Genomic DNA, 23,967 nt, shown 5'->3' on the forward strand with positions numbered 1-23,967 from the left:
GGGGGGGGGAGTGGACTGAGTGTGCAAAAAAGATGCTACAATGAATAGCTGTGGATGCAGGGAGGGGCCCATAGAAATTGTGAAAGTGCTTTTCATCTGATAAACTTGGACAGAAACTCATCTGCTAAATATGAGCAACTAAAGTTGGAAACTTTCAAATTCAGTGAACATAAACCATAAGACACTGAAAATGACGTTGACCCAGAAAACTACTTTCACATTAGTACACTCGAGTATATTATGCAGATGAGCAGTTAAAAAAATACATGAAAATGAATGGAACAATATCAAAACATCTTTAAAGAAAGGAGCTTTATCTCAAACCTTTCAAATTGGAAAGAAATGTTCAGCATTTTTTTCTCAGAGTAGTAAATCCACAGACTGGATTAGTATTTACATGTACTGTGTATGGTCAAAAGTAATACTGGTTATGTGGTGAACCCTCTTATACATGTTTTTAATCAATCTCTGAAAGCTGCAGTTTTCCCAGATGAAAGGACAATGGGAAAGGTCGGATGATAGTAATTTACACTGTTCTGGGAATAATCTGGAAGAACTTGGTTACAGTGGAAAAGGAATTAAAAATGCAAATAAACTAGTATGGCTGGTATTTCAAAAAAAAATAATAGTATAGTATGTTGGAAAAAGTGATAAGTAGTCATGGTAGAGCATGACAAAAAAGTGATTAAAAAAAGGCAATGGTATAGTATGTCGAAAAATGATAAAGTAGTATTTTAAAAAAAGTGATATTGTATTGGGAATAAATGTCATAGTATAGTATGTCAAGAAAAGTGACAGTATAGTGTATCCAAAAGAAGTGATAAAAAAGTAATTGTATACAATGTCAAAAAAAGTGATATTGTATTGGAAAAAAAAATGATAAAAATGTCATAGTATAGTATGTCAAGAAAAGTGAAAGTATGGTATATTGAAAAAAAGTGAGTCTGGTATGTCAGAAAGAAAAGTGATAAATAAGTGATATATTATGGTATGTTGAAAAAAAAAGTCATTAAAAAGGGTTATTCCCGTTCAGGAATTGAACCTCAGTGAGAGTTTGCTCTGACTAGTTTCTGGTTGCCCACTTGAGGAGTGCTAATCATTGAGCCACTGTGCCACCTAAACAACAGTGCTGAAAATATTCATAGCATGGTATGTCGCAAAAGCAATAAAAAAAAAGTCATATTTTGTATGTCAAAAAAGGGATAAACCAGTCGAAAGAAAACGCCATGAACAGGGTGAGCCCAGACTGGGTATCAAACCTGGGTCTCGGTTTGCTGGGACTACTTGCTGGTTCTTGTTGGTGCTCTCTAACCCACAAGCTACTGTGCCAGCTAAGCAAAACAGTCATGGCAAAAAGCTACTAAGCCATTAAAGAAAGCAAAAAGTCATTAAAATGTGATACAACCTCATATTATAGCATGTTGGAAAAAGCCATCTAAAACTACTTGTGTTTGCTTGTTGGTGCTCTAAGCTACAGTGCCAGTTATGAATCTGTGTTGTAAACATTCATAGCTAAAGTAAATTAGCCATTTTAAAGAAAAAAAAACATTTAAAATGAATGGTAGGCTTACGCCCTCTGGTATGTCGAAAAAAACCAATAAAAAGTCATATTATAGAAATACTAGTATAGTGTGTTAAAATAAAACATTAAAAAGTCATAGTAAAGTATGTCCAAAAAATCCTAGTATAGAATGTTAAAAAATCATAGTAAAAAATCATACTATAGTAAACCCAAAAAGTCACGGTATAGTACGTTAAAAAAGGTAATAGTATAGTTTTTTTTTAAAAGTGGTTAAAGTCATAGTAACAAAAAAGCATGGTAGTCAAGAATAGTGATAGTATAGTCGAAAGAAGTCATAAAAAAAGTCATAGAAAAGTATATTAAAAAGATTGTGTAGTATTTACATGTCATTTTGCTGACACTTTTCCCATGCAACTCACTTTTTTGTTATATATCAGCATGCTCTGGAGCAACTAGTGTCTTGTGTGTGCTCAGGGACACATTGGTTGAAGTAACGCAGTGGGAATCAAAGCCAGATCTCCCACACCAAACGCATGTGTCATATCACCAACATCATGGCCCAGAAAGTGCTAAGAAAGTCATAGTAAATAAAATTGTCATAGTGTGTAAGTTGAAAATCACAGCATATACTCTAGGTCTATGTAAAAAAAAAAAAGTGATATAGTTACAAAAGTTCTATAGAATGTTAAAAAAAAGTATAGTACATTATGTCAAAAAAATGTGGTCAATTAGCATTCCAACAATGATGTTTATGCTGGCCGATCCTTTGACAGAACAGGCTGTTCTGTTCTTTGAGGATCTGTTTTGCATCCTATTCAGCATGTTTTACTCGGACATGGTGAGCCCTGAATGACCCTGAAAACAACTTCTTTCACTGTCTATGAACACAGTTAAAGAAGAACACTGGTGACGTCACGACGACTCAGCTGCGGCACGAGCCCTGTTACCAGAGGGACAGACATCATGGTGAGCTCGGAGTGTGTTTAGCTTTCACAAAACCCTGCCAAAAGTTAGCTACAGGTTTTTAACCGGGTATTTTTTTTTATCGTTTTTGGCAAGTTTGAGTTTCTTCGAAAGACTCGCTGTAACGGGCGACTGACTAACGTAGCTAGCTTTTTTAACAAACTTCAGCGGCTAGCTAGCTTTCTAACGTAGTTAGCATTCACGCTAGCTAACGTTATCATAACTTACGTGAGAAATAACCTTAAAAAGGAGAACGAATACAGCCTAATAACCTTTAGAACTTTCTAGAAATACAGTGGTGCTGTGTGTATCTAGCTACCCAATATGTCAGCCTGCTGAAGTCACAACCAGCCGGAGGACATTGCTCATAAAACTGACACCACTTTAGTTAGTTAGTTATATTATAACCTTTTTGGACACTAGAAGTATATTTCTATGGTTAATTTCGGTTAATGCTACCGTGAAAGTACGTTTATTTTAGTTGTAAAATTGCCACTGTCCGCCAAGGCAGTCCGACAAAGATACAAGCACCCGTCCCTAAACCACCCCAAAGCAATATGTCATGAATTAAAAATATTACAACTCAAATTCGTCCTATCATTTTATAAAAAGAAAGCTTCAAGAAACTCCTTGAAGTTTCTACAAAGTTGTGTGGAAATGTATTGCTTACAGTCCCAGCAATAATCACCATTAATTACATTGTTTGACATCAGGAACTAGTTATACAATCAACAGTTTCAGCTGCAGGTGTCTGCCTTTTAAGCGATTTTTAAGAACTATAAATTCAATTCAATTTTATTCATAGTATCAAATCTGAAAGAGGTATCTCAAGGCAAGGCAGCTTTATTTGTTTAGCACATTTCAGCAACAAGACAATTCAAAGTGCTTTACATAAATACAGTGAAAAACAATTACAAATTACAGTGCAGTATAAGAAATTAAACATTAAAGAAATGAGCACCATTTAAAGAAAGGAGTTTGTTCCTGGGAGTAAAAACCGAACGCTGCTTCCCCCTGTTTAGGTCTGACTCTGGGGACAGAAAATAGACCTGTCCCAGACCACCTGAGAGGTCTGGGGGGGTCGTAGTGTAGTAGAAGATCAGAAATGTATTTTGGCCCTAAACCGTTTAATGTTAAATTAGCAAAAGTATTTGGAAATCAATTCTTTGAGGAACAGGAAGCCAGTGGAAGGAGTTCAGAACTGGAGTGACAGACACTTTACAGATAGAGTAGCTCTAGAGCACACTATAATTTACAAAGACCCACAAATTCCAGTAATTCCCCCAAGAGCAAGCATTACTACAAGCACGTTTTCAAGAATGTTGAAGAACTGATCAGAACTATAAGGGGATTTTGATTGAATCATTCAAGGCTTTCTTCTCCAAGACTGACACGGTTCCTTGTTTTGCTTTGCCTCAGAGCATACTGGCCTCTCTGGAGACACATATTTACTTAATATTAATACAAGTCACTGGTGACCTCGGTAAAAACCATAGTCTCCTTAATCCACGCTGGCAGATTTGTGAGGAGTTCTTCGTAGTAATACATGGTGTTCTCATACTGAGATGTAAGGCGTGTGACGCATCGGCTTACAGGATGGTCGTGACAAGTTAACTGGCAGTTTCTTACACATATAACTAGTTCTGTAAATGCCAGAAAATGCACTTACAGGTAGTGATTACAGCAATTTCTTAATCTTATCTGCCACTGTTTGCCATGCTAGAATAGTATCGGCTCCAGCACTGTGCATTCTTACCACATATCAACCATGTCTATGCGTGTGTGAATCCATTGGGACTTAGTGATTGTATGTGGAGGTTTCCAGCGTAAAGCCAGCATCTTCTTGGCAGTGATGGCTGTTAAGAGCATACGTCTTTTCCAACCTGTCATCTTTAGTGAGGAGGTATCATGATAAAGTAGCACAGACCTCACCCTAAAAAAGCCTCATGTCCTTGCCTTCCCATACATATGCATGTATGAGCCTATAAGTCCATCTGAGCACAGGGTGCAGATTGGAGATGTTGTCTATGTCCTGTGTATATGAGTGAAATGGATCTGTTGATAGTCTGGGTTTTTAGAAGAAAAAACAAACGAGGACCAAATCTTATCCCAATCCAGTGAATCACCTTCGCTGTAGTCCTAGTGTGTTAGTATTTCTATCTTTTTCTAGCAGTGAGTAGCTAAATAGGAGCAAACATCCAGCCCAAAATGAAAATGATCTCATGCTTCATTTGCACTCTTTGCAGTAGGCAAATTAAACCTTCACGAATGTATCTTTGGTCGTGACTCCTCATTAAAAATTCCCACTTATCCTCTGAAACGTTTCAGTGATAAATGATAAAGGGGCCGACAGTGAAGTAACTCCCATGGTATGTCCACTGTCCATTTCTATTAATTTTTGTAACTTGCTCTAGGCAACAGTGCAACAAGTTAAACGCCCAACATTTAGAACTTAAATTGGATTTCACATGCAGTAGCATTTCTCATGAAAAATGTCTTTCTATGCAAGCGGAGTGTCTCAGCAGGGGTTTCCCTTAGAGCAGTGCCTCACTGAGTTTTCTAGAGAGATGTTCAGACATGGTTGTGTTGCTGTTTATTGATTAAAAAAATCAAGATCAAATGCTTAAAGTCGACCAAGTTAAGTAATGCATGCTACCTTCTCTACAGGAGTTGACTCAGCAGGTAGAGAGCTTGATTTAGGGGTATGTCTCTGGTTGGTTGGCAAGTCTGCCGGGGCGTGGTCTGACATGCTTCTTACTCTGTTGCTTGTCATGCTGCTAGTCAGCAGCTGTTGAGCTGCTTCTTTTTAGCAGTTCAGACCCATTTCATAAAAAAATAGTGTCTTTACAGTGCTGTGGAAAGAATAAAATAGTTTTTTGGTCGATTCTCCAGATTGAAGATGAAGCTCAGCGTGCCACTTCTACTCCTGGTCCTGCTCTCTGTCACAGGACTGTGCCGAGCCCAGGTCAGGACCTCTCTCCTGGATTTGACCAACAACATGTGGAGCATCCTTCCCAGTCTCAGCCGGCCAGCAAACCACAGCCGCATCTTCTATGCAGTGATGTTTGATGCAGGGAGCACAGGGACACGCATCCACATCTACACCTTCATCCAGAGTGACTCAGGTAATATTGGACAGACTACTCTGAGCTACTCAGTAGCTTTCCTCTTCTCTTTTTCTAATGTTATCATACCAGCATCCAGGGTGAGAGGCAGTTTAAATCACATGTGTATTAACTTCACCAAGTGCGTCATGTCATGTATTTACATGGCCGGAGATCAACTGATTTCCAATGCAAACAGCATAGTAACCCACTGGTTTGCAGGCCTCCTTTCTTCAGCTTTCCCTCTATCCTCACAGCCTCTCTCTTCTGTAAACCTGTACATTTTCACCTCACGGGACATAGGTGATACTCAACTTCATTTCAGAAATAATCCTATTTTGTCAGATATTCAGCAAATGTATGCTAAGAAGATTAAAGCCTCTTAATGCTTTTAATAGCTGCGGCATATTTGATGTGGGCTGATCTTGTGTCTTTTAGAGCTGCCTGTTTTGGACAATGAGATGTTCCATTCCATAAAGCCTGGTCTGTCAGCATATGCTGACTCCCCTGAAATGGTGAGTTCATTGTCAAATCTAATCAATTATGTTAAGTCAAAGGAAAAGGTCAGCCGGCTCTACGTTGTATTCAGAAACACTGCCCGTAGCCCCCCTCTGCAGAAAAGCCCATTGCTAATGAAAGTAAGTAGGAAGCGAGAAAAGCAAAATGACAAAACAAGTGAATATTCAGCAGCCCGACACGTACCACTGTTGTCAAAAGACAGTTCTGAGCATTTGTGTCTGTTTTTAAAGGCTGGACACACAGTGAGGATGTTGTTGAAGGTGGCCAAGAAGACTGTGCCCCGGCTGGAGTGGAAGAGAACTCCTCTGGTTCTCCGAGCCACAGCCGGACTTCGGCTGCTGGCTGCAGAGAAAGCCCGGCTTCTTCTGAAGCAGGTAAAAGAGTGCGTTGGTACTGAGGCCTGACACACTGTTAAGACCTCTGTAACGTAGAGTGCAGTTTTTTTTCTCATAAGGGAGTTGTTTGGTGCTACATTATCTGACACCTTCTGGGGAAAGTTCAACCATTTATCCAGGGAAGGAGCAGGCAGAAGGGGACAGAACATTTTCAGCGTTATGGCAGGTGATACATAGACAAGAGGAAAAGTATTGTTATCAGAGTGGTGTGAGCTTAGTGTGGAAGGCTCTTGTGGAGGGGATAAGATGGTAATGGATGGCCCTGGGGCACCTTGGAAGATAAATGAGACTTTATTAATCCCCCTGAAGGAATTTTTTAATCCCTTCAAGCGGAGGACATTTCTGTATGAGCTACCAAATACAGGAGATACCATTAAGACCATTTCTCTGCTGCTTTTCTTGGTGCCCTCATTCTCTCTCTCTCTCTCTCTCTCTCTCTCTCTTGCTCAATCTGCCTATCTTCCTCTTCTTCCATAGGTTCAACATGTGTTTGATGAATCTCCTTTTTTGGTCCCAGACAACAGCGTCAGCGTAATGAACGGCACAAATGAAGGTAACGTCTGCCCACCCTCTGCCCCGACAAGCAACCCATTCGTCAGGTTCTTTCTGTAGCACTTTGTAGGTGGCCTCACTGATCCTCCTGCCCTACTTTATGTGTGCTGTGCAATTTCCATGAGGCCTCTTTTGTTGACTGCAGACTTTCGACTAAATCGCAGCAGATTATTGCTGTCGTTTGTGATGATGTTTAAGAAAATCAAATTACTCTTCGCCACAAAGGTGTTGTGAACTTAAGTCTGTAATTATATGGTGAAAAATTGTTATTGTCTGTTGTGCCACAGTATAATTGATTTGTCAGCATTTCAACCTTGTTAATAGAATTATAGTTCTTACTCCTGTGTTTGCACTATGTTTGTGTATGCTGTAACTATTGTTATTTCTGTGAAAATTTGTCGTCAGCTTTTCTAAAAATACCTTGTGCCTTCCAGCTGAAATGTCTGTTTTCGGTTTCTCATGTCTTTAATGCAGGAATCCTGGCTTGGATATCTTTGAACTATCTGACAGGTGAGTACTGTAAACTCGCGTCCAAATTGAACTTAATGTCTGAAACTATCATGGTGTCTTATTATAGACCCTGCTTCACAAATACAGGCTGAATGCTTACAAATATGATTCCGTTGCCTCAAGGGAGTAGCTCTGATCATTATCAGCCTCCGCATCTGAATTTATTATACTTATGGTTTGCATATTCTGTGTCAAATAGGCCTTTTGAAGATAGTATCTAAGGTATAACTGATTAGCGCCTCTCTGTTGTGGCTGCTGGGTTAAAGATGGAAATGTTTCCAGGTCACCTGAATGCACATACCAAGAAGACAGTGGGAATCTTGGATCTGGGTGGAGGATCCACGCAGATCACCTTCCTGCCAAAGCTGAGGGTCAGTCATTCGACGGCATTCTTAGAGCTAAACTGTTAAGGGATAAGTAGCTCACTACATATCCTTTTATATTTCACTGTAGAAAACCATTGAAAGTGTTCCTGTTGCTGATTACGTTGCCAGATTTGACATCTTTAACTCAACATTTGAACTGTACACTTACAGGTAACAGATTTGATAATGAATGCTTGTTTAATTAAACACCGTAATCCTACATTCGAATTATATCTGATTGCATCAAATCATCTGGTTTAATCTCTTTTCGAGGTCATTTCTATATGTTTTTCAATTTGCTTTTGGTATTGACTATGTTACAAATACTAGTGACTTTGTTGTTGTAACTTCAAGTGTTTTTAATTGGGAAAGCCTCTATTGTCTGCTTAGTCAGTAGATTGTGTATAATAGGAAGACCCCATTTGTTTGGCCTATTTTCAGAAGAACTTGCTTGTTACATACACTCTGTTGTAACAACAGAACTCTGTTCCTGGTTGGTTTTGTAACTGTATCACAATCCCTTGACTTCATCCAGCTACCTTGGAAATGGATTGATGGCAGCGCGACTGGCCACACTGGGCGCTTTGGGTGCAGAAGGTACTGAACACAAGCAAGAGTGGCCATTAGCTGTGTGTGTGTGTGTGTGTCTGAAGGACACTTAGACACACCAGTGAGTCAGTTCTCTTAGTGCTCTCTCTGGTTTTGTTACCTTCCTGCCTATTTCTCCAAATACTGAGCAATGGATGTAATGAGATTTTTTTTTAATTCTGGGATGTAATTTCACGTCTCTCTCTCCAACAAACAATTCAAGGGAGGTCCTTAGATTAAACACCAATGGATTTTGGAGAAAATTGTGTTAGTGAGTGAGAGACCATGGTGACCTGGCGTGAAGCCGTCGAGCCAGTCAGAAGATTTAACAGGTCACGTCTGTGCTCCAACAGGGTTGGAGTGGCGGGTTTTTAAGAGTTCCTGCCTGCCAAAGAAGTTCAGGGGTGAATGGAGATTTGGAGGGCTGACCTATCAAGTGAGCGGGGACCCAGATGGTAAGATCCTATTTATACAATAAGTTTAATCAGTCTGTTGAGTCGAGTAAAACAAAACAATTTTATTGTGATGAGGTACAACCCAGGATATTCAGACCACAAACATCCAGAGTAAATCAGAGTATGTGATAGATTTGAGCGAATACAAAACTGAACCAAATATCTGCAGTGTTATGGTTCTAAAGCCCATTAGAATGGACTTAGTTGAATTTAGCATAATTTCATAATGCTGTTTCAGTATATAATGCATAATTTACATCGCTGTTTTTGTTCCTTTCCAGGTAATGCGGGGTACAAGCTTTGTTATCAAGAAGTACTTACAGTGGTGAAGGGGATAATTCATCAGCCGTACGAGCTCGAAGACAGCAACGTGTTCTATGCATTCTCCTATTACTTTGACAGAGCTGTGGATGCAGGCCTTATCGGTTGGTACACACACACACACCCTCTGTACACACCTTACATAATTATACAGACCCAGCAGGTTGTTATTACCCATGCGAATGCAAGACGGAGGCAGGGAAATGTGAGTCATCTGCACTTGTCTGGGGATTTGTCGAACTAAAGGTGTGTAGCTATTAGAGAAATTGCTATCCTTTGCCAGTCCAAGCTGAACGGGCACACGCTCTATTATTAGTATCATGGAAGTGTGCAGGTACATGTGCTCTCTTAATGAATGGTATAGCATTAGAAATGTGACCCCAATCACTTCCTGTTGCAGATGGGGTCCAAGGAGGGATGCTGGAGGTCAGAGACTTTAAGAAAAGAGCTAAAGAGGGTGAGATGGGGAAAGCAATGCATCCTCACTATGACAGATCTGCAGCTTCCATGTACTTGACACACAGTGTGCATCTCAGTAGCCTTGTCCTCGCTGCTATCTGAAGTTCTGCCCTCATGCTATCAGACACTTGAGTGCCCCTTTTTTTCTGCTCAGTGTGCAATAAGATGACCAAGTACCCTCCTACCAGTTCTTTCCTGTGTATGGACCTGACCTACATCACTTGTCTGCTCAAGGATGGATTTGGCTTCAAGGAGAGGACTGTGCTGCAGGTGAGCCTTACGCAACCCAATCTACAGGGTTTGTGGCATTGCTTTCATGGAGGCAACAGACGGAATATTTTTTCAAACACTTGCAAATGCATTATGAAATGAACTACTAGTGTCAGAATTGGCGAAGCTCAGACTTAGTTGTATGAGTCATAAACTTACATAAAGTAACGAGCTTGGCAACATTTAAAATAGCCTCAATTAGTATTTGTTAGCATCATTAGATAAGGAGACCATGGCATTGATGGCTATGAGTTATCCTTTTCTGTCATCCTACATTTGCAAAAAACAAATCGTGATTTTTTTTTTTATGTCTAGTTCACACTTTGACATAATAACCTAAAGAAGTGATGCCCCATATCTCAAAAACAGGAGCACAACTCATGCTAAAGGAAAGAATCTTCACAAAAACTGTTAACTTTTTTTATTTCAATAAATATAAAAGGCATTTGAGTGATTTGGTTTTTTCCCCCCTCCTAGTTGACCAAGAAAGTGAACAACGTGGAGGCAAGCTGGGCATTGGGTGCCACGTTGGACCACTTCCACAACCTGAAGATCCACTAGGAAGGGAGGAACAGCCACTGCTGATTTAGGTGGTGCTCAATAAGAAACACGGGTAACGTCGTGCACTTCCTTATCAACGGCCCCAGACATCTGCAGTGTTTCATAAGGAGGGAACTAACCTCACGAGTAATTCTTAATTTCTCATGAAGCAATTCTCCTCAAATATGGATGTATTGAGCTGTAAATGAGCAATATGTTTCCTACGCGGAGAACAAGTGAAGCACTGGAGGTTGACAGAGTGAAAGATGTTACCAATAACACTCAGTTACTACCACTTTGGGCATTACTGGATACATTATTTGTTGTTTAATGTTTTAACATGGTGGCCTGGCTTGTTAAACTGGTTGAGCTGTGGCCAGTGTTTACATACAGCAATGTGACAGACGGTGCTCCGCTAGTTCTAGTATCAAGTGTTTGCTAGTTATAATAAGGATAATGGGGTATACACACACGTCTGGTACATTTAAATTTGACAGTCGATCATATCAGCCATTGACGTTATACAAAATAAGTGGCACTCATTTTCCGTTAGAGAATATCATCAATGCATTTCAACCTCAGACTGCTGTTTACAATGTTAATGCACATAACACATGATCATTATATTTTCATAAACTTTTAACCCGTCTCAGTATTTCTTTGGGAGTATTTTTCAAAAACTAGAGAAAAAAAAAGTCATTTGTACAAACTTTGCCAATAAAACAATCATCAGTTGCTAATTACAAATATCTACAAGGGTCAAAGTCAACAACTCATCCCTTTACAAATGAGAGGACTACGTTTAGTCCAGCGCTGCTGAAAAAGGCAGCGGGTGACATTTTTCATAACGGCAGACTACAGCAGCGCCACCACATCTTCTCCATATGCATGGTCTTCTGTCGTCATGGTCACCAGTTCATGTGGCTGAGAGAGAACAACCACCGAGTCTGCAGAGCCTGGAGGGGACACAAAGACAAGTTCCAAGAGAAACTACCAGTGAACATGACTGCTGTCTAAAAGTGAGACTCCTGTCAATCTGTGCGTACCTACAGTCATTAGGAGACAAAGCACCTTTCAGGGCCAAAACTCTACTGGAACTTTTGTCCTCGAGTTTCTGCAAGCTCTCACCTGGTGCTGCCTTTTGATACTGACAGGCCAATTTAGGAAGCTGAAGGCCATGTACAGACCCGTGTAATACTGAGCTTATAAAGTATTCAGTCCAAGTGGGTCACTACTTATTTTCAGGCATTATATATGAACTTTGAGCTCTAACAAATGGGAACAATTTCTAACAATTGTGTTAAAATCAATAGATATGTGCTGAATATCCCAAAATGTACAAAACAATAATAAATAACCATTTAGCCATAGGCATATTGTAGTACTTGGGTGGACAAAAACACAGTAAATAATAATGAAGTAGAGAGCTGTGTTTGCCATTTTGTTGAGACAGCCAGAGGTGTTGACTGAGCTCTCTTTTGAAGTGTTGTTACAAAAAATACTCTATTACTCATAGAAAACCCTATCGGAGAATATCAATCAAAAAAATGACAATAAGTTAAAAGAAATAAGTATGAGAAACACTACAACTACTACTAATACCACCAATGTAAATTCCAAGTGTATATCGGAGAAAGAGCCTAGAATATTATGTATAAGCACTGCACATATAGTATAATATTAAAACCTTGTATGAACACTTCAGCATCAAAACATTTGACAGCATTAGACCAATAATCGGCTGATTTAGAATCTGCACCATGCTACGCTCCAGTTATAAAATCTCCACAACATTTTTGTAAGGAATGATCCGAGACTTGAATCAGTAGATCAGAGTTGGGTTAGAACCAACTTTTCAGAAAAACAATTTTAGCAAGAACTAAAACCGAGACAGTACTGACTGCGGTTCCTTAAAGGTTCCACAACATGGTGTTCTTTGGATGCTTTTATATAGACCTTAGTGGTCCCCTAATACTGTATCTGAAGTCTCTTATATAGACCTTAGTGGTCCCCTAATACTGTATCTGAAGTCTCTTATATAGACCTTAGTGGTCCCCTAATACTGTATCTGAAGTCTCTTTATATAGACCTTAGTGGTCCCTAATACTGTATCTGAAGTCTCTTTATATAGACCTTAGTGGTCCCTAATACTGTATCTGAAGTCTCTTATATAGACCTTAGTGGTCCCTAATACTGTATCTGAAGTCTCTTTATATAGACCTTAGTGGTCCCCTAATACTGTATCTGAAGTCTCTTATATAGACCTTAGTGGTCCCCTAATACTGTAACTATTCTAACATGGAGTTTAAGATAAGCAAAGAGGCGTGATAGCTGCGGTCTATATTGTTCCTTCATTTTCCAAAAAGAAAAACTTCTCAGTCATGACAGCTGAAGCAAACGCGAGAAAACTGGACTGTCAAAGAGTGACAGTGGTTGCCTAGAGACTGACACAAGCAATGATTGAAAAACACTTTACCAAGAGCTGACTCAGCACCTCTGACCGACTGATTATTGTCGTGACACGTTATTTAGTCCACCATGTACGTATTGGGTTTCCCCTGCCATCGAGTATAAAAGGCATACCTGGGGATCTCAGCATGGCATGGTGAAGATTCATGGGTTCAACGGTTGTCGTCATGGTGACCATACCGTCGCCATTTTCGCCGTCTGCCTCCAGCAGGCTGCTTTGTGTCAGAGCCTCTCCTGTCAGTCACAAACGGACAAACAACCTTAGCCTTTCCTACAAAAGTAGCAACACACACTGTACTTAACCCGCCATCTTTATAGAATGTACAGCCAGCAACCAACAGTAAGTCTAAGAAGTCAGTGTTCAAAGCTGAAACCTCTTCATTATTCCCTAAATTTAGACCTTTTGAAGCATGAAAATGTTTTTTTGCTGATGTTTTTCTGGACTGTAGTTATTCCAAGATAGTCGATTCAATAATTCATCCAGTAACTCAGAAAGTACCCCTCTGTTGGAAAGCGGCATCTTCCTTTGCTCTGTTTTTTTTTTTTTTAAACACAAAAGACCAGCCTATTTGGGGAGACTGACCCGAATCAATCTGCTGTTTATAATTAGAGCTTTGGCAGCGCCTCCTCTGTGGTGATTCAGCTGCGGTGCTTCCCCACTGCTACACAAATGTGACAAGTAGGCAAATGTGCTGTCTGCTCTCAGTGTTTCGTATCACAAAAAACTCATTTAAGCCAATCTTGTACAATTAGACCATATGTTGGAATGCAAAAGAGCTCAATGAGAGACACTTCTACGCTGAAGAGCTTCTAAAACTGAGACTGAGAATAGAGACAGGAGTGAACGGGGGTACATTTTCCACAGCTGCAGAGGGAAATGTATAAGGTGATGGCAAAAAGACATTTCAGTGAGGAATGAGAAGCTGAAAGACATTTTAACAACACCATTTCTACAATGATACATTTTTAAGATGCAAAAGTCATTCATTATTCAAGAAATGTTTCAAAAAGTGACAAACCAACATTTTCTCTAATGTATGGGCTGCTTGAAGCTACATAGTCCAAGGATTAGTGTGTGTGTGTAAAAAATAAATTAAAAATATACCCGTTTCTCTGCTTTCACTGCCGAGCCCGTCCTCTCCGTGTCTCTTCCTCATGTGGACGTTTCTGCTGCCGGACTGAGAGAAAGTCTTCCCACAGATCCCACAGTGATGAGGCTTCTCACCTGAAAAACACGAACAGGACAGGATGCATCTCCTCAAAGCAAATGATCATTTACCATATCTGTAGCACACCAATCGCAAAAAAGTGCTCCCCTTTAACTCTGTCCCACTCACCAGAATGTACGAGCATGTGTTTTCGTAGACTGGAATACTCCGCGAAGGAACGCCCACAGCCATCTGCTTCGCACAGAAAAGGCTTCTCTCCTGGAAACATTTATAAAAATAAAAAAATTACGTTAATGTGTGTGAATAGGGAATAGTCTTAGTGACAGAACAGCATGTAAAACTCAATGCAGGTCTTCCAACACACACACACACACACACACACAAAGAACTACTGTGGTACATTTACGGAACTCATGGTGACAGTTAACCTATTTTCACGCACAAGAATGTAATGTAATATAATTTCATCCAACAAAGTGGATATTATAGTGCACAGAAAGGTGTTCTTCCAGACATATGGACACTATATATAAAATATAAACACTGTATAGTGTTGCTGTAGTCTAACTGGTCGGAGCAGACTGTGGAACAGGCCAACAAAAATAATCTTAAATAATCTTAAAGTCACCCAATAAAAAAAAGTGACGTAGTACTGTTACTTATTGCAGCAGTGAAATGGAGGCGCGGTGCTGCTGACTCTTCAAATCTCCAGCCATGACTGCACCAAGGAAGCATTGAATGAGTAGAGCCAAACGGCCTGGGTCAGTTATTGCTTCCAGCGTGTGTGTGGACCTGCTCCCCACCTGTGTGGATGCGTCTGTGGTTCTTCAGGTTTCCAGCTGTGGTGAACCTCTTGCCACAGTTCTTCTCCTTGCAGATGAAGGGCTTCTCGCCGTTGTGAGTTCTCATGTGAACCTGCAGCCTCTGCAGCACGTAGAAACTCTTCCCGCAGCCCTCTGCGCCGCACCTGAACATCCGGTCATTCCTGGGAGCCGAGATAACCAAACAAACAAGCCTCAGTCGATGTCTCCCGTGTGCACGTTTGATTTGCAACAGCCCACCACCATGTCAGACAGGGCAGCCACAAATAGATTCCTCCTGCTCCAGCTGTACACACTTCTTTCTGAGCCTCGGCTGGGTTTCTCCTATTAGGCTGCTCTGTCTGCCTCCACCATAAATAATCTGTGGAAAACACTGTTCCAAAACGGCTTTGACCAGGAACGGACTGGGGCTAAAAAAACAGCCCTGGACTTCCTCCCAAATAGGCCCATCACCTGGCGATCGGCTCCTAGCCGTGCACGACAGACACTAGCCAGGATGTCCTGATACTGTAGCCTATCAGACACGGTGTCCACAGCAACTAACATCTCAAAACCAATGATGACAATTGGGATTGGGATTATAAATGAAGCCTCAGCCTTCAAGTAAAAACTAGAAAAATGCCATTACATCTGCATTGAAAATTAAATTAAAAGTAATGAAGCGTCACTGGCTACAGAAACCCCAAATTACACAAACTTGTAATTATAAAAACAGTACAGAGTATTACTTTCAGAGATAAAGTAGGCTAACTGTACCTGAACGTGGGGATTAGATATTGTAGGCCTATACCAAAACTAAACAGTGTTAGTTACTATACACTTTAACTATTCACATATAATGTAAGCAAATGTAATGTTGGGGAAGTAAAGGTTTCTTGAGAAGGGCACTTTTCTCAGCAACTGTCCATCAAAGGGACATGAGGATATCTTTCTCTGTGGCCATTAACATGAATGTTTCCAGGAGTTCCTGGGACTTTCAGCTCCTGAAGAGACTCTTAATTCTAAATGACTAGTAGGACCTATCTATTGTGTCTGTGAAGCTTTCACAAACAACCAGCAGGTATTTGCCAGTTCCACAATATTACATGCTAATATGAAAGATAGCACTCTAATGGAAAAGAAGAAAGTGCAAACTGGGAGCTAGGAGCACGTTTAGAGTGGTACCATTGCATGCCTGATGTTTTCCTGTTTAATTCAATCCCACAGTCTTCATCCTGGCAGCTCACTACAACCTCTCATATACACCCAAGTCCAATCACGGTCTACCCGCGACTCATGTTTCAAATGAACCAAACAGAAATTATTAAACACACTAAGTTGGACAGCACTAAATGGTGCGATCATTTTGCTAATCATGATGCACGTACCCATGTTGGTAGCTGACCCATGTTAATGTGCAATTTGCTAAGATAGGGAGGAAGGCGGCCTGCTCCTGGCACGCACCAGGACCTCTTGATGTGAAATTAACTCAGCTGTCTGTCCCTCATCATGTCCCTCATCATGTCCCTTTGGGAACTTTTTGCATTTTACTGCAGCATACTTTTACTTGAATTTTCCCCATCCACCTTTCTCCTCATGTTTTCTACAAGCCATTGTCACGTCTAATATGTATAGACGGGGTAAACCTAGCGATTTGATTTTGCCCAGTTTTTTAAAGTTCTTTTTTACACGTAACTGTAAAAAATAAAATGAACAGCGCTTATCCAACACAGCTGTCTTTATGACTGATGAACAATAAAGACAACATTATTTGTACTACTTTCATAAACTAACAGTCTCAAAAGCTGGGCAAAACAAGGCAAGATGCAAGTAGTATTTACTGTGATTTTTACATAAAATAAATCCTATTGTCAGTGATATTGTGAATTTTGTTGAAGACAATAAAAGGTCTGACGAAATCTATGTAGATGATTCAAATTGATTTTCTTTGCCTGCACACGTTTCATTAATGGGGAACAGACACACATTAAAGTAATACCTTGTGTTCAAGACTTCAAACATCTGTTAGGCGATAATACTTAAAGGCTACCGTATGTAATAATGTATAAAAAAAAATGGTAACTGTATTAGCCTACAAGCTTTATTATTGTTTTTGAATCTGGTAAATGTTTCTGAATAAGACAGGGATTGCATAGGGTTAAATATTCCTACATTAACAATGGCACCTTGTTGGGACTGCTGTCTGAATCCGTTATCTTCTGGCCGTGTGTGTATTGTGTCACCTGTGTGTTTTGAGGTGGTATTTGAGATGAGCCGGCCAGGTGAACGTCCTGCAGCAACCCTCAAACGAGCAACGGAGGATCTGCTTGGAGAGGGGGCGGCTGGTCCGAGACGCCAGCTCTCGCTTGTCCCCGTCTGCTGTCAAACTGTGTGTGTGGTCGCCTAGGCAACCAGAAGAGGAAAGTGAGCGGAGTTGTGCAGAAAACAATACAAGTGTGCCAGGCGGCCGGCCTCTGGAGCCTGGCTGTGTAAAAGCTGATCATCGGGTACTGACTGAGACCTGCCGAACAACAGCAGCCAAAAGAAAAGCACCCGAAGCTGAATGCAATCACTCGCTTTTCACCTGCCTGGACTCCCTGCTCTGGATGGCTTTAGCAGGTCTAATTTTGCATATGGCTGGCAGGAATGCACCTATAACTGATACACTACTGCTAATCTACAGCAAGATAATCAGAGGGCAGCCATTACACTGAAACCGCTTACTGTCTACTGCACACATTTTATTCAAAAATTAACCAAGTAGTACCTACTAGGGGGGGGGGGGGGGGGGAATCGATACAGCATAGTATTGGGATATTTTCAGTGGCAATACTGTATCGATACACAGACGCCAAGTATCGATCTTTAATCATACATGTGTTGGTCAGTTCGTCTCTAGACAATCACATTTTGCAGCAATAAATAAAAGTTCGATGAACAAAGTGAGATAAAGCAGATGTTGACAATGTTTCCTTTTGGAAACGTCATTTGAAATTGGGAATTGTATGTTAAATCAATAAATTGAATAAAACAATGAACAATAAGCCTTTTCCTAACTGATGCACTGGCTCAGAATAAGACGTTATAAACCAAGGGTAGCAGAGCCAAGTTTCGATGTGAGGGGATAAACTAGCAGCCGACAAAGATGAAAATAAACTTCACTCTCATATCAATCTTGTAAACAGGGCCTCTGGCTATAATTTGATCGGAGCTGTAGCTAGGAGTCAGGGTTGCCTTCAATGTCATGGACAAATCCTTAATCTGTCAGGCAGCCTGTGGAGGGAAGTTAAAAGTGGTTGCGATGGAGTCCTGATTCCTGGTGTGGGTCAACAGCTCGCTACGGAAATGAATGTTTGTCTGAGACCAGAGCAGATAGCTTCACAGTTAGAGGGAGAAGAGTTAAATGGAGTGGAGATGTAATGTTGGTAAGCGTAGAAGAGGCAGTAACCAACTCTCCAGTATCAAAGCAGAGTTTGGAAACTAATTCTTTCAAAACACATTTTATATCAATGGACTCTATTTGAATATTTGACTACAGGGTCAAACTTTTGGTTAACAGCCATCAGACTTTTTCTTGGCTGGGAGCAGTTGCTGGGCAACCAGGGAAGACTGCAGGAAGTCACTGGTCCCGGGTAAAACAACCAAAACCAAAACAGTCCCCGAGCGCCTGGGTAGCTCACCTGGTAGAGCAGGGACCCATGGGTATTTAGAGGTTTACTCCTGGGCGAAGCGGCCGCAGGTTCGATTCCGACCTGCAGCCCTTTGCTAGATGCCATTACCCCTCTCTTTCCCTTTAAGTGGCTTCAGCTGCCCTATACAAGTAAAGGCCTAAAATGCCCAAAAGAAATAAGTAAAATGTATGTTTTTATACCTCATTGTTGTACGGATACCAAACACGATAGAACACGTTAACTAGTTAGCTTTAGAGGTGCTGTTTCTTATCAACTGTGTCCCCCCCCCCCCCCCACCTGGTCATGTCTTTGTGGTTACCGCTGTTCTTTCCTGTTGTCTAAGCTTTGTCTGTCTTTCTGATCACTGCACACTGTACTATCTGAAGCCTGAGTTAGTCACACTAGTAAATTCACATTTAAGCACCACAGACACCATGTGCTGAAGCATGATCAATGTTTCACCATAACGGGCCATTTAGACCGTCACTTGATATTTGCAGTCAGGCTTGCACATCCGTTTAGACAAAGTTACAAATTCATTTTGAATTCGAGACTTGTGATGAGAAGTGTTGAACACAGTTTCAGTCGGTGCTGATTACACTTCATTTTCATCTCAGCGCTGACCTCATTTCTCTTCTTTCGGCCTTTGATGCCTGCTATAATAAGTACAACAGCCAATGATGTTGTCTTACCATAAACATGTGCAGCTTCCTGCACACAGCCTTCACTTTCTCTCTTTTAGTTTTACATGACATCACAGACAGGCTGTAATGCACATGTAACTGGCCCTGCACATGTCTGTAAACCGCAACATGGAGAAATGGAGACAACGTGACTTTTACCGTTACTAACACTTGCAGCTCTGGCGTCCTGGCTGGCCTTGGCATCTCTGGCAAGCTGTGCCCGCGTGGCGGCAATCAGGCTGTCGTGTGCCAGCTCCTGCACCCGCAGATACCAGGGAGCACTGCCATCGATCCCATAGTCCCCTGATGAGACCCCCTCATCGTCATCCTCGCCGGCGCCATCTGCGGCGAAGATCAGGGACTCTGAGGAGGCTGTGATGCCTGAAAGGGAAGAACCACTGTGAAACTATAAAATTCAAAGCCAATGCAACATTCTGCATGGTCATTAACGGCCTCAGTCCCTCTAGGACATATTTATGAATTCAGGATTGTCCTCCCATCAAGCTTGGCAGTTTGGGGTTTGATGTTAGAGCTTTATTCTGAAAAGCTATGAGTATGCTGGACAACTCTCGAATTAACCCCACAGGGATGAATAAAGTATCTATCTATCACACATTGAGAAAGCACGAACACGCTAAAGAAACAACAACAATCCTTTATTTAGGATTTGAATTTAATGTACCAATAAGACTGAAAGGGATTCTGTCGGCTGAAAAGCCTTTTCTATCCTTCACATCACTCACTGATTCACAGACGGAACACAGCACACTGCACAAAAGGTGGAAATTAAGACCAAAATTAAATTTTTTGGCTCCCGCGCCTAGGTCTGATGGACCTAGAGAACGGGCCTGCCAAGGATCATTTCTTCCAGCCAAAATAATTCACAGTTCTTCATGAAAATGTGTCACCCCATTTCTTTTTAGCGCTGTGTGTAGAATTTGGAGCCGTGCGAGACACAAAGTACTGACACAAGATCACATTTAGAGTTTTAATTTAAAACGTCTCACTCTTTTAAAATGGCGTTTGAAATCCATCAGGAAGTGACTCATCTTACGGGAATAAACTTTGGACTTACCTTTTGCAAGGTTCAGTAGTACGTAGGAAGGGCTGTCTGACTGTTGTAGGTCATGGAGGATGGGTGGGGGGCTGGGCGAGGCCCGTGTTTGGACCACTAAGGGGCTTCGCTCGGACACACCTCCGAACTCTGACAGGGAGGGAGGAGTCTCAGGCTCATGGCTCAGGCCTCCATCTGAGGAGAAAACCATTGTTTGTTAGTTTTAGTCCGGAATAAAACACAAAAATAAATGTCACAAATAATCAAACTATGTTTACACTGTCGAATCAGTGCATGGAAATGGATTGCTTTAGTAACATTAGTGTAGACTAGCAACAACATAGATATAAAAACCTTTTTCATTATGTAATGGGCAAGTGTACAGCGGCTTGAATAGGTTTACACCCCCATGCTAAAGTTGATTAAAAAGAGGAATAAAAAAAAAAATATTGGAAATTGATCTTAATGCCTTAATTAAAAAAAAGGGAAATCCAACCTTTAAAAGGACACACATTTTCTTTGTGAATGAATAATGTATTGTAAATAGATAAATGTTCTTCCCTGCAGCAAAATTCAAGGATACACATAATGAAATGTGTAGGAAACACTGAATATAAATACATGTTTGCTTACAAAAAAAACCACAGGGCACCTTTAATACATACAACGTATATTATTATTTATCTGAACTGTCAAAGGTGCAGTTTTTTCAAAGTAGGTTTACAGGGAATCCTACCCACGTAGCCAAATGATCATAGACACAATGTGTCAAAGGGGCCTTTGTCCCTCTACTGGTGCTCAAGTATTTTAAGCAAATGATAAACCTATTTCCTACAGCGGAGTCAGATGGAGCATCAGGTCTAAAAGGGAACCTTGGTTGTCTGAAGGACCTGGAGATGTTGTGAAAGAAAATGAATATCCACCAACCTAAAACCCTACACAAAGCACATGTACTCGGCAATGGAATGTTTTTAACAACTTAAAAAAAAAAATTATATTTGTTAATGTGTGTGAAAATGCAAAAGTCTTAGTGACAGAACAGCCTGTAAAACTAAATGCCTATCTCCCAAGGTACACACACACACACACTATATATATATATATATATATATATATATATATATATATATATATATATTCATACTATAATCTAGAAACTCCATTCAAACCTTATTCAACTTTTAATGCCAGTAAACCAGTTTTTTATCATCAAGCTATCACACTGCAATTTCAGAAGTCACTAGTCCCTTACTGTGTGTGTTTGGTGGTGAGCGGGTAATGCACAGTTCATTTTAAGAGCTTTTTGCAGCGTATGAAAACATTGTGAGAACAGTGACAGTGAACCAACAGCTAAACAATGAGCTGGAACTTTAAATCTCTGTATAGTAGAGGGGAGCTGCAGATTCAGGTGATACTCGTAGCTTCATCACTACAGTCCCCCCCCCCCTTTCACATTGTCATTTGATACACACAGACAGACAGGGCTCACGTCGTAGGAGCTGAAAAATAAATTTAAAAAATTGTGCAATGTTGTTATTTTTTTTTATTTACCAAAATTGGTATCGAAAAAAGTAAGGAATAGGTATCAGTATCTGTAATGGTATGGAAGATGTTTGAACCATTACAAGCCCTGTAGTTACCACGTCACCACAATACCACAAGTGATTTGTGTGTGAATCCTTTTAATCTCTAAATATTAAAGTGGCTATAATAAAAATTTTTTTTACAATAACTATGACTTTAAACGTATGACGTTAGACAGTCAGCTTAATTAGATCTTGGTAGAAGCATGCTGATTGGATTTACTCGTTCAGGTAATTAAATGTGGTTTTGATCGATAACGACAAGGCATTTTTAAATACTCAATACTTTCGGTCGGTGACTATAAAGAATAGATTTGGTACCCAGCCCTCTGTGAAACTGAAAATTGAGTACACCCTGAATAGTACTGCTAGTATTTTGACCTGTGGTGATTAAAACCATAGCAAAGGCTGGTGACCTGTGAGCTCCAGTGGGCTGCACAGCGAGCTCTCAGCTGGAGGCAGCAGGGGCAGGGGCAAGCAGGGGTGTTTGGACTCCGAGTCCTCCAGACCCTGCACCAACGGGATGGACGCGTTTTGCACAAACTGCACCAGCAGCTGAGAAGAGAAAAAGAGAAAAGCCAAGCTTGTGTCTTATTTAATGCAATATTCCAAGTCACAACAAAGTGTGCTGCCTCTGCAAATTTACATGTAGATATATTGTGTCCTAGTGTTTCATTTACATTCTGTGCTGTGTGACTGATTTTGCTGCTGCAACACTGTAATTTCCCATTTTATTGGGATCAATAAATATCTATCTATCTATCCATCTATCTATCAATCATGGGTCACGGGAATGATGACAATACCTCTGGTTTGGAGTCAAGCTCATCAGAAAGCATGGGTCACCCTGTGTGGAACCTGCAGAAGGATAACACACTGATCAATCAAACACCCACGCACCCAATTTTGCCATGTGCAATTTTGCACACGTCAGAATAATTCTTACCTCAATCAAACAATGCAGCTAAAGGTTGACACTGACTGCACCGCGTCAGTCTAAACTGTGGTGGATAAAACAAGCAGATGACAGACTGTCTTGTTAAGTTAGCTAGCAGGGTTAGCAGTTACCAAACTAGCTACCGGGGCTAACAGACAGATGTTAGCTGCAGCCCGGTGTCAGAGCCAACCCGCTGGCGAAACACTGTACGTACATATAACGTAATTAAATCTTAAGTGACATGAAAGTAATCATTTTACCTTGTTATAGTTGTGTTGCTGGGCTAAAGAGTGAGAGTACTAGTCTTCTTCTTCTTCCTTGAATATGAACGGTATGCTGGCATCCTTAGCGTTGCATTACTGCCATCTACTGTTAGTAGTAGAGTTAGCTCCCGCCAATAGCAGGGTCTCCGCCTTTCTTCATAATAGCTGGGTTATTTTAAAATAACGAACGTGTCCACAAGCTACGTGCATTACATGACAGCGCTTACATTTATTTATATATCATAAAGAAGCCGAATGAAGCTACTTTTTGCTGAAATTACACTACACAAAGCTTATGGAAAAAATTAACTTCACTTGAAGGTTCATGTCTATTTTGCACTTCTTTTAGCCCAAATAGCTAGTCCTAGCTAGCTAGCTACATCACTGGAAATATTCACATCACGGTCCAAGAAAAATATACGACTTTAGCTACACAGCTATGGCCCACAAAGCTAACTACCTAACTTTTAATATCGGGGTAATTTTGTGGCTCAGTTTGTCAACCTGTCCGCGGGCTACCGGTAGCTCGAGAGCTACTTGTTGGAGACACCATTTCTTTAACTGTCTATGGGAGGCCCCTGTCCATATGCCTCTGCCACTCCCCGATGTAAGCCGAGTGCAGATTTGAGTCGCGCATGCTCGGATGCAAACGGTTTACGTCATAACGTCTCATACCCGACAAGAGTCGAGTCAGACTATATGGCGTTTTTCCACTGCTGGTAACAGCTTGCCTCGGCTCGCCTCGGCCCGCCTCGGCCCATTATACTTCCGTTTT

At 40.8% G+C, this 23,967-nt stretch overlaps 2 protein-coding genes across 3 annotated transcripts; one reads left to right on the plus strand and one right to left on the minus strand.

Moving 5' to 3' along the window:
- Window positions 1–2,262: 2,262 nt before the first annotated feature.
- On the plus strand, window positions 2,263–11,087 carry LOC117961343 (ectonucleoside triphosphate diphosphohydrolase 5-like). The gene is made up of 14 exons (XM_034899925.1): window positions 2,263–2,488; window positions 5,378–5,610; window positions 6,028–6,104; window positions 6,339–6,482; window positions 6,981–7,056; window positions 7,530–7,565; window positions 7,848–7,936; window positions 8,019–8,101; window positions 8,466–8,527; window positions 8,872–8,973; window positions 9,255–9,398; window positions 9,695–9,751; window positions 9,908–10,023; window positions 10,501–11,087. The coding sequence occupies exons 2-14, from the start codon at window positions 5,385–5,387 to the stop codon at window positions 10,582–10,584; spliced, it is 1,296 nt and encodes a 431-aa protein (XP_034755816.1). The 5' UTR covers window positions 2,263–2,488; window positions 5,378–5,384; the 3' UTR covers window positions 10,585–11,087.
- On the minus strand, window positions 10,431–22,867 carry znf410 (zinc finger protein 410). 2 transcript variants are annotated; one of them, XR_004660387.1, is made up of 10 exons: window positions 22,799–22,867; window positions 22,409–22,547; window positions 20,431–20,604; window positions 19,515–19,736; window positions 17,245–17,404; window positions 15,005–15,186; window positions 14,370–14,459; window positions 14,138–14,257; window positions 13,147–13,597; window positions 10,431–11,519 (listed from the first exon to the last, which is right to left on the minus strand). XR_004660387.1 is itself a non-coding variant. In XM_034899923.1 (10 exons), exons 1-10 carry the CDS (start codon window positions 22,829–22,831, stop codon window positions 11,419–11,421), a joined length of 1,341 nt encoding a protein of 446 aa, XP_034755814.1. In that variant the 5' UTR covers window positions 22,832–22,867; the 3' UTR covers window positions 10,431–11,418. The 2 variants fall into 2 exon arrangements, 1 of the variants encoding a protein (XP_034755814.1); XM_034899923.1 differs by having other exon boundaries at window positions 13,147–13,266.
- Between the last annotated feature and the right edge of the window lie 1,100 nt (window positions 22,868–23,967).

This window comes from Etheostoma cragini, chromosome 18 (genome assembly GCF_013103735.1).
Source record: "Etheostoma cragini isolate CJK2018 chromosome 18, CSU_Ecrag_1.0, whole genome shotgun sequence".
NCBI classification, from domain to species: Eukaryota; Metazoa; Chordata; class Actinopteri; order Perciformes; family Percidae; genus Etheostoma; species Etheostoma cragini.